We start from the raw sequence: 15,685 nt of genomic DNA, 5'->3' as shown, positions 1-15,685 counted from the left end.
TCTTCCCCCACCTCTCAAGAAGGAAGAATGGAAAGCAAGGGTGTGGATTTAGATGCCGCAGCAGTAAGAGTCCAGCCCCCAGCTCATCTTCTGCCCTCACTGTTACCTCGTCAGCTTGTGCCAGTGCTGCCTCTTGCACAGGCAGTCTCTCAACCTGCTGGACAACCTGAGCCTCTCTCTTCAAAGCCTCAGCCTGTCTACACAGACACAGTAAGGAAACTTAAACCCATCATGAAATATTGGGGAGCGACCTTTTATCATATTTCACAGATAACTGAGTTCTTAGGTTGTTCTAGTTTTCCAGAACCTGCATTTGTTATGTAGAGTCAAAAGGAAGCGTGCCCTGCTTCAGTGCTGTGGATACTTTGAGAAGTTGTTTCCTTGGACTGTTCAGAAAAGACAAAAGTCTTGAGTGATTTCAGATGCAAGCCTGAAATGTCAATACTTGCTCCAACTCCTTCATTAGGATAAAGCCTTGTCTGTTTAGCATTTATTTGAGAAACCCCTAAGGTGAGAGTCAGAAAGTGATAGTATAAAGTGATTATCTTTGACTTAGTAGGTAAACTGCTTTAGTGAATAATATTGAGCTGTTTCTTAATGGTCTGTATTTCAGATGAGACATGACAAAGTTTCTTCTTGTGGGTATATGACTATTAATGTTGGGTCTTGGATGTGTACCCTGCACATCTGTGCTGTTCCCCTTCTCCCTCCCACACATGTTTAGATATGTACTAATGCTGAACCCATCTCAGTGTCTCATTGCTTTGTAAAGTATAGCTGCCGTATTCTACCTAGATGTCACTACATTTCAGTGAAGATTAGACCTGGTCATTTGGAATTAACTGAAGTGAGAGAAACTCTTAAGTAAGAAAATAGGAATCCCTCTGAAATTCCACTTTTATAGCTGCTTTTGTTTCTAGGTTGTTACAAACCTTTTAGATAATCAAACATGACAGCCTGGAAATTTTAGACTAAGCTAGCTTAGTTTGTAAGTAGAAACATGGATGATATTGCCAATTACAGTCAGTTAAACAAGGCTGAAAAGCCTCACTCCCAATTCACGTGTACACCCAGGCCATCCTGAACAGGCCTGCATCTTGCTTCAGCTGCTTCCTCTCCTGTGTTGTAGGACATTGCTGAAGTGGTGGACGGGCTCGTGCATGACGTCCTCAAAGGAGAGTGCAGAGAAGTCAGCAAAGCAGGAGTGGCTTATGTGACTGCTGCCATCTGGTAAAGAGCACTTATTGCTGGTACTCCTGGAGTCTGTCATCAAAGCTGCCGTTTGCTATAGCAGCACCATGTGGGAAGATCATAAAACTAAACAAGCCGAGGTCTGTAGTGGAGATAGTCTTCTGATACAGTTGAGGGAAAACCAGACTTTTCTTCAGGTGTCTGCCACCTCTGTTACACACCAGGTAGCCTAATGGAAGGCCAGCTGCAAACCTGTTTAAACCTTGCCTTGTATGACACCACTGCCACAAGAAGTATGTGTTGTGGAAGGGAAGGTGCCCAAAGGGGGACAAGAGGAGTAAGTCCAGATCTGGCTGCTTCTTTGCTTCAGATAACACTTCATCTCCGAGGCAGCTGGTAGAGTTGTAGATGTGGGTTTGTGGCCAAAACAGCGTTATTAACACACCAATGATTTGGTTATTGCTGAACAGAACAGGGTCAAGGCCTTCCTTGTTTCCTACGCTGCACCCCCATGAGTAGGCTGGGGGTGTGCCAGAGACTGGGAGGGGACAAAGTCAGGGCAGCTGACCCGGACTGACCAAAGTCCATACTGTGTGACGTCATGGTCAGCAATAAAACTGGGTTAGTGGAAGAAGAAGGTGGGGTTTTCTGGTTTCCAGGGTGGCCATTGATTGGAGACTGTCCAGCATTGGTCTGCCTGTGGGAGGTGGTGGCTGACTGCCTTTGCTTTGCTGGGTTGGGGGTGTGGGTGTTGGGTGTTTTTCCTTTCACCTATTACAGTGTCTTTATCTCCATCCACAAGTTGTCTTGCTTTTGTTCTTCCCACCTTCTCCCTCTGTCCCGGTGCAGGGAGGGGAGTGAACCAGTAGCAGTGTGGGTGCTTGGCTGGTGGCTGGAGTCAGCCCAGCACAGCAGAGTTGAGGGTATGCTTGAGAAAAGCACAGACACAGGGCTTTGTATCAAAATTTTCTGGCTTTGAAAAGAGAATTGCTGTTTCTTCACAGCATCTCAGAGGCCACTGTGGAGGACCTCATGGCTGAAGTGATGGGGGAGATCCTTAGACAAGTGGCTAGAGGCATGCTTAATGTGGAAAGAGAGCGTGTCAGAGAGGAAAGGCGCAGAGTGGAGGAAGAAAGGTGAGTCACCACTTTTGGTGTGGGCAGGGTGGGCTGTATATACCCTTAGGCAACATAGTGGCAGCTGGTGCCAACCTGAGACAGCGTGCACGTGTGCTCAAGCCCTGTGTCTTTCTGCCACACTGACGGCACTCTGTTTGTCTCACCTTGAGCTGCCCTGGGATCATGCAGACAGGCTGTCCCTTCTGCATTTCAGCTGATCTGATAGCTAGTATTTTGTTGACCGTGCAGAGCCACTATGAAAATCGTTGGTGGGAATTTTGGGAGCTTTTATTTATCCAGAGCTTCCAGAAAGGGAGATGCATCCCAGCCCTCCTGTATGCAGGAACTTTTCCTTCTGAGTGAGCTACTTGTCTGTAGCTTACTGCAATAAGAATAAAATAACCACATTGTTATCTGTATTTTGAGGGAAACCTGGGTCCATGCAAAGCTGTTTAGAGAGAGAAACCAGTTAGTGGGAACTCAATTTTAGGTGAATTAACTGTCTGATACTGCGTGTAGCTCTCATGTAATTAAGTGGTAAGTTTGCTGGTGTGAATCTTTTCACTTGTGGAAATCTTGCTGCTCTTGTCTTGCCCTTTGTGTAAATCTTTTCTGTCCTTCCAGGCAAAAGCAGGAAAGAGAACAGTTAATAAAGCAGTTGAGCCAGTTGGTGGGTATGGAGTTAATGGAAGAAGTAATAAAGGAAAGTGTTCAAGAAGCTTCAGCCAGTGAGTTAAAGTACGTACAACATACTGTATGCTATACTTTGTAGGATGCTTTTCTAAAGGCAGGAAATTGTTAGGGAATGGTGAACTTTTTGCTTGTCCTTCTCTGAGTTCATCTTCAATAAGCTACTTGAATGAGAGGGTAGGTGTACTTGATCGTACAGCGGGCTGCCAGTTTGCAGTTGCACTGTGTCAAGCAGTTGCAGTCCTTCAGGGTAGAGGGAATAGAGGCTTTGTCTAGGAGAATGCTGCCCTGTGTGCTTATTTTTCTCCCGACTCCCTTATGGCTCAGCTGTGGGCTTTCCCATGGGCTTTCCTGTAGATGCTTCTTTGGAAGCCCATGATCAGTGTAAAACTTTAAGGACTTCTGATTGATTACAGGTCTTGGTTAGAAAGGCTGTAGAGCAGTGTGGAAAATCCCTCCCCTTTGCTAAATATGATGGTCTCTCCTGTTGTACCTCAGCTAATTGTACTGGCATTTGCTTCAATCTCCACCTCACTAGAGGTCTTCGTTTCTTTCATTTTGAAATAGATGTGCCTTAGAAAGAGACCGTCAAGCCCGTATTGCCCGGTGTTCAGAAGAAGTCTGTGGTCATGTCATGGACCTCTTTCTGGAGGATGAGATTTTTCAGATTGCCAAGGAAACCCTTCAGGAGCTCCAGTGTTTCTGCAAGTACTTGCAACGGTGAGTTGCCACTCTGTAACACAGCTGCTTTTCTTAGGAGTGTTGGCATGGAGTGCTTAACAGAATCTGAACTACAGCTGTCTGGTGCATTCTTTTTTCTGTCATCTTGTCTCAGCTGTAAGGGTAGACTTACAGCCTTATTACCAGCCTCTAATAAGGTACTCAGCTATATGTGGGGAGGGGAGAACACCTCATCAGAGTCAAGTAATAAGCTTGGTAACAGATGGCAGCTTCATTCTGTCTAGAAACTTGTAATAATTTCTCCTTGTATTCTTTCTGTTGGATGCTTGGTTTTCTGGATGTGTGCTAAGTGTTCAGTGGCTGTTGTGGTGCTCCAAGGCAGAGATTAATTTCTCCCTGTGCTGTGCTGCCCCGGTGCAGTCAGGTTGAGGTGCATTTCAGGTGGCATTTCTTACTACTAAAGAGGAAGGAGCAGGCTAGCCTTTTTACTGTGGAGCACCTTCCCTTGCAAAGTTCTTCCTGTCCTAAAACTGAGTTCATGTGTCTCTTCAGGGCATGCACAAATCACCTTTAGTGCAATATGGAAGGTTAAAATGGAGCCTGAAGATACATGAAACAAATTTACATGCAGCAAAGAAAACTGAATGATGCAAGAATGTTTGGGTTTTGCTTTGTTTGGGTTTGTGGGTTTTGGGTTTTTTTAATAAGCCCTGAAAATGCCTAGAATCATTAAGGTTGCAAAAGACCTCTAAGATCATCAAGATCAAGTCCAAGCATCAACCCAACACCATGTCTCCTAAACCATGTCCTGAAGTGCCATGTCTACACATTTTTGAACGCCTCCAGGGATGGTGGCTCCACCACCTCTCTGGGCAGCCTGTTCCAATGCCTGACCATTCTTTCAGTATAGAATTTTTTCCTAATATCCAATCTAAACCTCCCCTGACACAACTTGAGGCCATTTCCTCTTGTCCTATCACTAGTGACTTGGGAGAAGAGACCAACACCCACCTCACTACAGCCTCCTTTCAGGTAGTTGTAGAGAACAATAAGGTCTCCCCTCAGCCTCCTCTTCTCCAGGCTAAACAACCCCAGCTCCCGCAGCCACTCCTCATCAGACTTGTTCTTCAGACCCTTCACCAACTTCGTTGCCCTTCTCTGGACATGCTCCAGCACCTCGATGTCCCTCTTGTGCTGAGGAGGCCAAAACTGAACACAGTGTTTGAGGTGCGGCCTCACTGGTGCTGAGAGGGGCACGATCACTTCCCTGCTCCTGCTGGCCACGCTATTCCTGATGCAAGCCAGGATGCTGTTGGCCTTCTTGGCCACCTGGGCACACTGCTGGCTCATAAATTTTGTGTTATAAAACTGTTGGGCAGTACGTGTTTTGAATCATTTGGTCATAGAAAAATAGACTAGCATCTAATGATAAAGGCTTTATTTTATGTTCTTTTCTAGTTGGTGAATTTGCCTTTTTAAAATGTTCTGTAAAAACAGAACACAAAAGTGGCATACCTTTCTTATTGCAATAGATGTTGCAAAAGTATTTTCAGCAAGCACTTGAGCTATCAGAGAAGCTTTATAATGGATCATTGTAAAATGGTCTATGTGCTAGGAATAAACTCACTGAAAATGGGGAAGGAAATGATGCTTGATCTTTTGCCTGGGGAGCACAGCTTAGGACAGTTGAGGAAGGGGTGAGATGGAAGAGCAGCAGTCCTGCTTTCCTCTTGTGATCAGAGAGAGCAAGCGCAGCTTGCTAAGCAGAGGCTGCTCCCTTTTGTCTGCATTGGGTTTTTGAATGGGGCTCAAGGCTGCCCCTTTCAGACACTGCTTGTGCACAGCTGGTAGATCTGAGCTCCTACTTTGTGGCTGTGTGCAGAAATACAGCCTGGGCCTGCTGCACCACTTGCATGCATCACCTCGTGCTCACCCCTGGGCAGACCGTGACTTGTCTGGATCGGGGTTTGGGAGCCTGATCCAGTCTGAAGAACAAAGATGAGAAGACCTATTTGGTCTGCAGAAAGTTTATTAATGTTGACCTATCTATTCTCTTCCTAAGGTGGAGGGAAGCAGTGGCAGCTCGATCAAAGTTGAAACGTCAAATGAGGGCCTTTCCAGCTGCTCCCTGTTGTGCAGACCCAGAAAATAAACTGAAAGCCTTGTCCCCCAGTGCTGAGTGGCCTATAGCCATGGAGAACTTGTGCAAGAGAATTGTAAACCTGGGGAATGGAGGAAAGCTGGGGATCTCTTGCACGAGGTAAGGGTACTTAGAGTGACAGCAATTGGCAACTGTTTGATTTTTGGAAGGTAAGTTACAAAGGAGCCCTCTTTGAACCTTCATTGTGAACGTTAATAGTTTTGGAAAAAGGTTTGTTCTCAAATACCCCCCAAAAGACCCTTTCTGCACAAATGCCGTGACAAAGACTGCAAACCTAAAGAGACCCTTCTTCTATTAGCAGCAACTTTCTAAAGTGTCTGCAAAACTTCTTAGGTCTTCGTGAGTGTTTCTTAAATTTGGTTAAAGTACCTGTTTTATACCAAAAATTACAACCAAGAGTCTTCTGTTTCCAGGTTGAATTGGCTGAGAAACAAGACAATGCATGAAATCAAAGTTCAGCACTTCTACCAGCAATTGTTAAGGTACGTTGGTGTTTCCTTCAAGGAAAAACAGGAATCAAACTGTAACAGAATTGCCAGAGATCTCAAATGTCAGTAAGGAATGCCAAATCATGCTGGAGTGTCCACTTGCAGGCTTGCTCTGGGAGTATTTTTGAGATAAGGGAAGCTGGAAGATAAATTCATGAAAGTATTAGGCCGTATGATCCTATTGCTGTGGGTGTAACTTTAAGGATCTGATGGATATTATGAGTTTGGGGTGGTTTTCTTTTTGTATGTGGGTGGGATGGGGCCTGGGATACGGGGTTGTGGGAGAGGAGTAAGTGAGCTGTTACCAGCCTGGATTGTGGCACAAAGGGATTGATCTAAACATTTAAGGTGCAGCCCATGGTCAGCCTTCTCATGGCTTGCCATGCATTCTAATAGCCTGTGTGTTTATTAGAGCAGGGTATTGAAGCAGTGTGGAAGTGAAGCAATACACATGGTCCCACAATCCCCAGAGTAAGGCTCATGTAACAGATTTAGCAGCTGTGATTCTTGAATGCATCTGGCCTGTGGTGAAATAGATGGGCACCAGCTCTAAAGAATTAGCTCTAATTTTGGACTGTTTGAACTGGACAGTAGCTACTTAGAGTATTACAACTTGCTCAAAGCAAGAAAAATATTCCCCATGTGGGAATGATCAGTAGGGGGTTGTCTCACCAGCTTCTGTCTCTCTTTAAGTGATTTAGCTTGGACTCCCCTGGATCTTGTCTCATTAATCACTGAACATATTCCAGTTCAACAAGAACAGTTTTTTTGGAAGGTGCTATTGGTTTTGCCAAATGATGATGAATATGCAAAGGATGATCCCAACAGGTAAGTAAAAGTTGATTGCTGGATCCCTTTCTCACGCAGGGCAGTCAAACAGAAGAGGAGTCCTTGAAGTATGTTTTTCCTGTACTGTATCAAATTTCCAGGGTTTTTTTGCAGCTTTTTTTTTTCTTCCGAGCACTCTAAACAATATAGCTGTAACTTATTGCAGTGGTCTGTATCTTCTTCTGACATTGTTTTTTGAATTCCTTTTGCTCATACTGAAAACAGAAAATCTTGGAATGTGTAGCAGTGTGGAGAATTTCAGGACATTTAATAGCTGTTCAGCAAAATCCAAGTAATGTGAAGGTTGGGGTTATGATAGATTGTGATGTCTTAGAGGTGTTGGTGCTAAAACCCTAAAAGCCTACTCTTTCTTGTTTGCTAGGGTACTGGTGGATTGGTTGAAAGCCAAATTTAAGGGAGACAAAAGCCGGAATAAAAATGCTTCACATACAGAAGGCAGAATTCAAACGCTGACATTATTTAATTCTCTTGGCATGCAAGGGAGCAGAAGCATTAAAGTCAGTGTGTGTATAAAGGTAGGTGAGAACAGTTTTGTGATACCTAACAGGCCATAAAAGTAGGGTGTACTCTTTTCCAGGGGCTGCTGTGTGGAGGCTTTTCACACTGTATCCCGTCAGATGGAAGGAAATGATATTGAGAGGGATGGGGTTGTTGAAAAGACCTGAAAAAAGATGGATTTTTGTCCTTGTTTCCAGTCAGCCTAATAAATACCTGCCTAAATACAGTGCAATAGTTAGAACCTTGGTCACCTCAATTCCTGATGCCAAATCAGGTGCTGAATTGTACTTTTGTGCTCACCTGCATCTGTTGGACACATCCATGTTTGTTGGTCTTATAACTTCTTGTCTTAGGATTTGTAGAGCTCCTGGTGATGAATGTCAAAGCTGAATGCTAATGATAGTAAACTGCAGATTTCAGTATGAAAATAGCTTTGTTTCGCTTTAGCTACATTACTGTTATCATCTTTGTAATTTTTATAGGTGGCACATGGCGCGCTGTCTACCTCTGAGCTTGATACAGCTGAGATGCAAAAAGACTTGCTTGGAACTAGTGGTCTTATTCTTCTCCTGCCCCATCAAGTTAGAAGTGAAGATGTTGCAGAAGATGATGTTTATTGGCTTTCAGCTTTGCTGCAGTTGAAACAGTTGCTTCAGGCCAAACCTTTCCACCCGATAGTTCCCTTGGTGGTTCTAGTCCCTGGTCAGGAAGAGGAGGCCACAGAGAAAGAAGTAGAAGAAGGTATGTAATTATTTCTGTGCCTTGAAAAAAACAATGTGAATGTTTAGGGCTGCCCTAAGTAGAATTGTTGGGGCTAGTGCAGTCTCTCAAATACAGCATCTAGTTAAGGGAGAGACTGAAGTACAGCACTTTTCAAAGCTTTGCTAGAAATCCAGCAGCTTTAAGAACCAATAAATATGGAAAGAAATGAACTTTCTTTTGGCTTCCACATTGCACATGGTATTTGATCCTGAGAGTCTGTGGGGAAGGATGGAGAAGTGATGCTGTGAGTGTATGCAGAGTGTAAGACTAGGTCAGAGCAGGAGATACCTATTTGCTCTTTCTCTGTGTATAGTGGGTTTTCTTATTTTTAAGGCTTGATGCTGCAGGACTTGATTTCAGCCCAGCTTATTTCAGACTACACCATTGTTGAGCTCCCAGGTTCTATCAATGACTTACAAGGCACCAGAAGGGTAAGAACAGCAACTCACGTGAAGAGATACTTGCCTGTTTTATCATTAACCTCTCAATTACTAATGCCTTATATGGAATTACTATGTTCTCAGTAGCTTAAATCACAGCTGAGTCTTGTGTAATGGGATATTTTTTTTTTTGGTGGAAGTTTCTGTAATGTAATTCTTGTTCAAAAAGTTCTCTTACCATTTTTTTTTCATACACCTGAATTTGCTGGAGTCACATACTCACTTGTTAATAGTGATTCCAACATCAGCCAGAACTATGCTGAAATTAAATATATCTGCTACTTTTCAGTATTTGTGACTGTTCTATTTTAGCTGATTAGAGATCGGTGGCCTTTGCTCCATAAAAGATAGGGTTTTTTCTGTATAATACAGAAAACTACACTGGATTTACACAATCCACATATTTTGGTCTCATTCTTGTCTGTCCTGCCTGCATTGACTAGCAGAGGTACTGTTGCTGCCGAAGAGGAGTGCTAGTGCTCCTTCCCTTGTCCTTCAGTTTGCGGTGTCCTTGGCAATGGTGGCCTGGAGACTAACCAAAAACCCATGAAGGAAAATACTTAAGTCCAAAATAGGGTTTTTTGTGGGGGACTCTAAGCAGGATGGGTTGGAGAGGTGGGATAGGGTAATGGCCAAACTGTCTCAAACTAAGAGCAGCTCCAGCCCCATGTTGCCTTCTTGTGGTGCCTGTAGAAGGTGCCTAAGAAAGAAGGTGGAAGCAAGACAAGCCTAGAGTGATACTCTGCCTCAAACCCTCAGCTTGCATCTCTCTGCAGCTCAAGAACTGCCATGATCAGGCATGACTTCTCTGGATAGACTCACCCTGGGCTAATTCCTGTGAATCTGTCCAACTTCTCCCAGATAAGTTTTCAGCATCCCCAGCATCGTGCAGCAGGAAGTTCCGCAGCACAACTGCACATGGTGTGAACAGCCTCTTTCTGTTGGTTCCTGAGCCTGCTGCATGTGATTTTCGCTTGTGACCACCTAGTGGGAGAGTTACCGTTACAAATACTGGGATGATAGTTGATTTGTTTGTATTTTGCTGCATAGTATCTCGAATACTGTTACATCAGACTTAGGGTTGCAGGGTTGAATCCTTTGTGTACTGATCACTGCGGAGCAGTTTCCAACCACCCATGTTTTGTGTGTTGTAGATCTCTGCGGCTGTGAGCTGGCTGGTTTCTCAATGCCCTGACTCCCTTGAGCTCTGCAGTCAGACCCTTCGGGAGTATGTTGAGGATGGGATTGATGGTGAATTTGGCAAGCGCTTCTACCATGACTGGAAGGAAAGGCGTTTAGCTGGCCTGCCATCTCAGGAGCCTGGGGTCATCACAGAGCTGTACAACAGCACACTGCAGTTTCTTTCTGATGTGGCATCCTCAGAGCACCTTTGTGACTTGTCTTGGCCTGTTACTGAGTTTTCAGAGCCTGGGGGTAACAAGCTGTTGCCCCACCTGCAGTGGAACATGCCCAGTCACCTGGCCTGGCTGAAGAAGGCTGTGCTGTCCTTCCAGATTCCATACCTAGATCAGCCTCCGTTAGGTGGTACGTACTTCATGCTGCGGTATCCTCTAGGCGGCACGTCATTCTCTCTGATGTGCCTGTGCAGTGTTGAAATATCAGCCTGTATGGTGGGTGGTTTGGCCCTGTCACAGTTGCAGTTTATTGTGTTTTTTTCCCCATAGCTCCTTGGAGTCCTGTATGCAGCATGATTTTTCAGTATGTGTCTCAGATTTCTAATTCTTCCCATACTCAACCACTGATCCAGTCTCAAGTGGAGAATCTGCTGAGCAAAACTTACCAGAAGTGGAAAGACACTACATCTGGTAACTCTGATGCAGATGGACCTTCTGTTGATGAGATCCCTTGGGATGATATCTTGGCAGTCTGCATTGATCATAAACTGAGAGACTGGAAACCACCCAAACTGCCTATTGCTCCAGGTATTGCGTGCCATTCTACAACACAGATGATACTTCTTGCACAACTGTGTTTAATAACTTGGCAGTGGTGCCTTTTTGTGTGGCAGGAAGCGATTATGTAGGAGGGAGGGAGCTATAGTCTTGATCTCCTCCTGTAGAATGATGCTGTGCTTACTGTACATCTTTCTGCTCTTCGGAGTATGTATTTAGTGTTAATTTATGACTTGACTTGACTTGAGCCTGTGATTTTGTCTCTGTGTGGAGGAATATGGTCGGAGTCTTTCAGCCCTCCTCTCCTAGTAGGAAAAGGTTTACATTCAACCAAAGGCCAAGAATTGGTCCCTCGGAAGTCATGTAAGTTCAGGTCAGCTGAGGTGGCAGGCTGCTACGGTTAATGAGCACTTTCATGGATTAATGAAATTTGACTTGGATTCTGCTTGCTTTCAGTTTCAAGTGTATGGGGTTGGTTTTGAGCCCTGTTTGGCTTAACTAGAGGGAGCCTCTTAATGAACCCACTGAACACCAAACTTGGATGCACTAGAACTTTTTAAATGAAGATAAATGAGCATTTTATAGCTTTTCCCAGTAATCTGGTATCTATTGAACAGTAAGTCAGTTCAGGAAGGCTCCTTTTTACGTGCAGGTTACAACTTAAAGCTACTTGAAAGCAAAGATACAATTTTTCTTCAAATTGGCTTTTCAATACTGAGCTTTTCTTCTGAAGGGGAAAATCTGTTCTAATATTAAATGTTGGGTTTGGGTTTATTCACAGAAGCAGTAAGTGAAGATGGTCAGATTCGTGTGTACTACTTCAAGGAACATTTAAAGAATTTCACTGTCCCTTTTTCGTGGGAACAAGCCAGACTGCGCACGCAAGAGGAGATCCGGCAAGGCCATGAGAGGTGAGGCAGCTGCTGGCACCGCCTGCAGGGGTAGCATTCAGCTGCCTTTTGTGCCATCAGAGTTGCTCAGTGAACTCCAAGGAGGTTGCTCAGGGCCTCTATGATGAATAAATACTACTGCCATGATGCTGAAAACCGGTATATGGCATCCTCTGAGATCATGCTTGTGTACATCTCTCTGAAATGATGTACAAGGGCATGCTGAGTCTGGGTACTAAGTAGATTTTTATTTCTGCACAGTTACTCAGCTCTTGAAGAAATTGATTGCTGTGGGGGGGGCACTTAAAGTGTTACAAATGGAGAAATTAACTTCTGCCAAAGAAAACACTGCTGACACTTTGGAATTAGACGTGTGCTCTAGGTACGCAAAGCACGGAGGAGAAACAGTGTCAGGCTGAGGAGGTGCATAGGAATAAATCACGAGCATGCCCTCTACTTAATTGTGTCCCCTCCCTTACATTCACCTTCAGTTGCAGCCTGGACCTGGACAGATGAATTTCAAGTGTTGCAAATGCAGATTTGTGGATATGGCCAACTACATCGAATTGTCACAAATACAACCTTGTGTATCCTGCCAACTACACCAAATTGTTGGGAATATGATTTGTTACACAGCTTTAGTTAGCAATTTAAGATTTATTAATATTTTTGAGATAGATCACAGTATTGGGTTGTATAATGCTTAACAGCATCAGCCAATTTAAAACAGCAATTTGATGGAAATTTTTACTGTCAACATAGCAACTTAGTTAGATTTGAGAATAGCAAGGTTCACTCTATTACTTAGATAGATGAAGTGCACAAATTAAAATTGAGGTATACTTGAGTTAGAATGATTCAGAGGGATTGTGGATGCAGGGGATAAGGAGGACCCTCCCATTGAGTCACAAGGTTCAGAACAGACCCCCTTGCTTTCTAAACTTCTTTCAGAGAAAAGTCTAGGTGCAGCTAGGTCCGATCTTAGTCGCATACTAGATCAACGGTTTATGTGAATAGGGATAATAACGTATAGTCAAATTGCACATGCACACACCCCACCACCCCCCCCCCAGGGTTAACCTGTGAATAAAATTTCCTTTTTCGTGAGTTTCATAAATTACTCAGTTTTATTTAATGGCATTTGTCAGTGCACGGCCGGCAAACCTCACGAAATCAGGCCTTTGAGTCCTTGCTAAATCATCAGCAGACAATCCTTCAGTCCTCGTGAAATCTACCCTGAGAGGCATCCGGGGGGGATACAGTGTCACACGGCCTGCTGCGGTCCCAGAGAGCTCAGAGGTTCTCCTTGGATCGCTGTTTATAGGATTGAGATGATTGGCTTTGGTCAATATTTTACATTTTGTCCACAATTCTGGTACACAAGTCAGGCAGCAGATGGCCCAGGGGTGGACGGAGATTGCCTGACACCCAAGTCATTCTACTAAGATAACAACGCAACAGGGCTCGTTCTGGGATCCCAGAGTGGCCCGGGGGCTGCACCATCACAGCAAGTTAGATGATTTGCAGATTTACTTTTTGGTAATTACATATTAATTTTGCAGCATTTTGAGTTCAGAAGGAGGCTTCAACCCCAACTTCTGGGAATACAGCAGGAAAGTCCTGCTGCTAAAAGAAAATGCTAGAGGTTGAGGGGGGCGGGTGCCTTAGAGCTGTGTGGCGTTAATATACTTGAGATCTCAAGAGTCCAGCTCACTTCCTAGCCTTGTTCAGAGTGAAGCCAGTCTCTCTTCCCTCTTGGAAGCTTTGCTGCTGCTCTGCTGCGTAGCAGATGGTGGGTAGATGCCTTTCTCTGGGGTGAATCCCAGTCCACTCTCAGTTCCTCTCAAATCCCACGCACAGGTGGTGGTGGTATGCAGAAAAGCGGGTTTGCTTGCCCAGGGTGCAAAATGCCAAACTATTCACAGAGTGGAGGTATTTCATTCGAGTCATTTTTATTCAAAGATTGGTGCTAGGTGGTAACCCACGAAGTCAGCACCCCACACCAAGAAACTACAAGGTATTTATACAGTTGAATGTGTCAATCAGCTAATATTCACATGCCTCAGCTAATAATTAGTTAATTTTCTTTCTTGCTTCGATGTAATGATACAGCTTACTTCTAATTTACCATGCCTGCTCATAGATTAAAGGACTTACTAGAGAAAGGGCAGTTCCTGGCCTATGGGCCTGATTTTTAGTATTATAATGAAGATAGTTCTCCTACTGGGCGCTTTTAGTTCTTATCTACAACCCAATTAGTTGTTCTCCTTGACTACACACTTTATTGCCCCGTTCTCAGCACCTTCTACGGCAGGATGCTTGCGTTGACCAGTCTCTCAGCTCTCCTCAAGCATATAGTCATAAAACAAGTGCTTCTCTATCTCTGTTTCTGTCTCTGGCCCTCAACTTCTGTTTTGCCAGGCTTGCGTAGTTCATTGTTATGTCTTTAGCGGACAGTTCCAAAAATTCAATTTTCTTAGGGATATCAGTGTTATGTTGGACCCTGGTACAAGGGTATCATGTCTCCAAATGATCAATTTTTACTCCCTGCTATTGCCAGACTTCAAGCCAGTAAGGCAAAATCATCACACTCATACCAATTTCTGTGCTTTTGTTTGGTTTTTTGTTTGGTGTTTTTCTTCCCTCTCCACTCAGGTCAAGGGTAAAATCTCCCAACTCTTTTAAGAAACCCTATAGCATCTCTGTGATGCCACATCAATGTGGTTCTGGCACGAACATGCTGTCAGATCAAGAGAAAAGCATTCCCAGTGCAGATGAATTCACAGACACAGCCTCAGCCCAGGAGCTTCTGCCAGAACGTTTGTTGGCACAGTTGCAACTGGAGAAAATAGAAAGCAGGAGGTAAGTTCCCAGAGCAGCATCCTTTCCTCGCAGCAATGGCCCAGGGTTGTAAACAGTTTCTAACTTTGTATGTAATGGGAAGCTGAAGTCCAGCTGTGCTGGGAAAGAGCCTAGGCTATTTCCAGTTTCTTTTCATTTCATTGAACACATCAGTGCAGTGCAGTTGCTTGCTAGCTCCTACTTGCATCACAGAGACAGTCCAGAATGGTAGAAATGTTTGGAGCTTTGAGGAACAGTTGGAAGCTTCTAACTGGTGGTCATTTGAGCCACCAAAACTAAAGCAGTACAGTGTGTACAGTAGTCTTGTGTGTCCTGCAGTATCACAAATGTCTGTAAAGTCCACTTTGGGATATCAGTTTGGGGCCTGTAGTAATGCAGATTACAAAGCTGAAGAACTAAGGCTTTTGAGGTTGGCCCAAGGGTTTCTTGTCTTTGTTTCTTTCCTCATCTGTTGGGTGTCTTCAGTCAGCGTGGCTCCTTCATGTTACCTCAGCCACCTGTGATGGATTTTCATCGTAGCACTGGGGTGTGTCAGACCATGTTGGAAATAACTGTGAACATCAGATGCTTTTTGCAGATGCTTCTGAACCCAAAACTCATGGGTTAACTGGTTAACCCACTGATCACAAGAACAAAGCCAGGCTGCACTCTGGTGCTTTTCATCTTTCTGTCCAGGTTTGAAGAACAGTTGCAACAATGTCTAGCTGAGGACATCAAGCCCCTTGGTGCTTTCATAGGTCTTCCTCTCTACCTCCCCCAGTCTCTGGTCTCCACCCCAGCTGTTGACTGTCCATTGATGAAGAGTCCCGCATCATCCACTCAAGAGGTAAGAAGGGGTACTGAGAATTAACTAGCTCTGAGGAGTGCAGGTACCAAATCTGCTGTTGGTACAAAACCTGGGTATGCAGTGTTGGGTAGACTTGGGAAATAGAAGTGAAAAACTACATCCTGGAAAAAACTTATTTTCAGGGAGGGGGGGAATGCTTTCTGCAGAGCTGGAATAAGAGTTCTTCACAGGTGTTAATGCTTGCTGCTGCTGGCAGTCATAGTATCCTTTGCAGTGCTGTACTTTAACTGGGGGAATTGCTGTTGTGGGTCAGCTTCCCCCAGTTAAAGGAAGGCTGAGGACAGAAACAGCAGAG

At 44.4% G+C, this 15,685-nt stretch overlaps 1 protein-coding gene across 1 annotated transcript in view; it reads left to right on the top strand.

Moving 5' to 3' along the window:
- Positions 1 to 15,685, top strand: part of MCM3AP (minichromosome maintenance complex component 3 associated protein) — a 28,637-nt gene that overhangs the window by 11,205 nt on the left and 1,747 nt on the right. Inside the window, exons 12-27 of the mRNA XM_075094204.1 lie at positions 20 to 210; positions 1,130 to 1,230; positions 2,196 to 2,327; positions 2,934 to 3,047; positions 3,567 to 3,719; positions 5,743 to 5,940; positions 6,255 to 6,323; positions 7,023 to 7,157; positions 7,540 to 7,693; positions 8,159 to 8,417; positions 8,772 to 8,869; positions 10,033 to 10,423; positions 10,564 to 10,821; positions 11,573 to 11,702; positions 14,337 to 14,543; positions 15,219 to 15,369. Coding sequence (XP_074950305.1) covers positions 20 to 210; positions 1,130 to 1,230; positions 2,196 to 2,327; positions 2,934 to 3,047; positions 3,567 to 3,719; positions 5,743 to 5,940; positions 6,255 to 6,323; positions 7,023 to 7,157; positions 7,540 to 7,693; positions 8,159 to 8,417; positions 8,772 to 8,869; positions 10,033 to 10,423; positions 10,564 to 10,821; positions 11,573 to 11,702; positions 14,337 to 14,543; positions 15,219 to 15,369 — 2,741 coding nt within the window. The remainder of the gene's footprint in view (positions 1 to 19; positions 211 to 1,129; positions 1,231 to 2,195; positions 2,328 to 2,933; positions 3,048 to 3,566; positions 3,720 to 5,742; positions 5,941 to 6,254; positions 6,324 to 7,022; positions 7,158 to 7,539; positions 7,694 to 8,158; positions 8,418 to 8,771; positions 8,870 to 10,032; positions 10,424 to 10,563; positions 10,822 to 11,572; positions 11,703 to 14,336; positions 14,544 to 15,218; positions 15,370 to 15,685) is intronic.

This window comes from Phalacrocorax aristotelis, chromosome 5 (assembly GCF_949628215.1).
Source record: "Phalacrocorax aristotelis chromosome 5, bGulAri2.1, whole genome shotgun sequence".
NCBI classification, from domain to species: domain Eukaryota; kingdom Metazoa; phylum Chordata; class Aves; order Suliformes; family Phalacrocoracidae; genus Phalacrocorax; species Phalacrocorax aristotelis.
The sequence above is the reverse complement of the archived record's forward strand: the minus strand, read 5'-3'. Positions and strand labels throughout refer to the sequence as shown.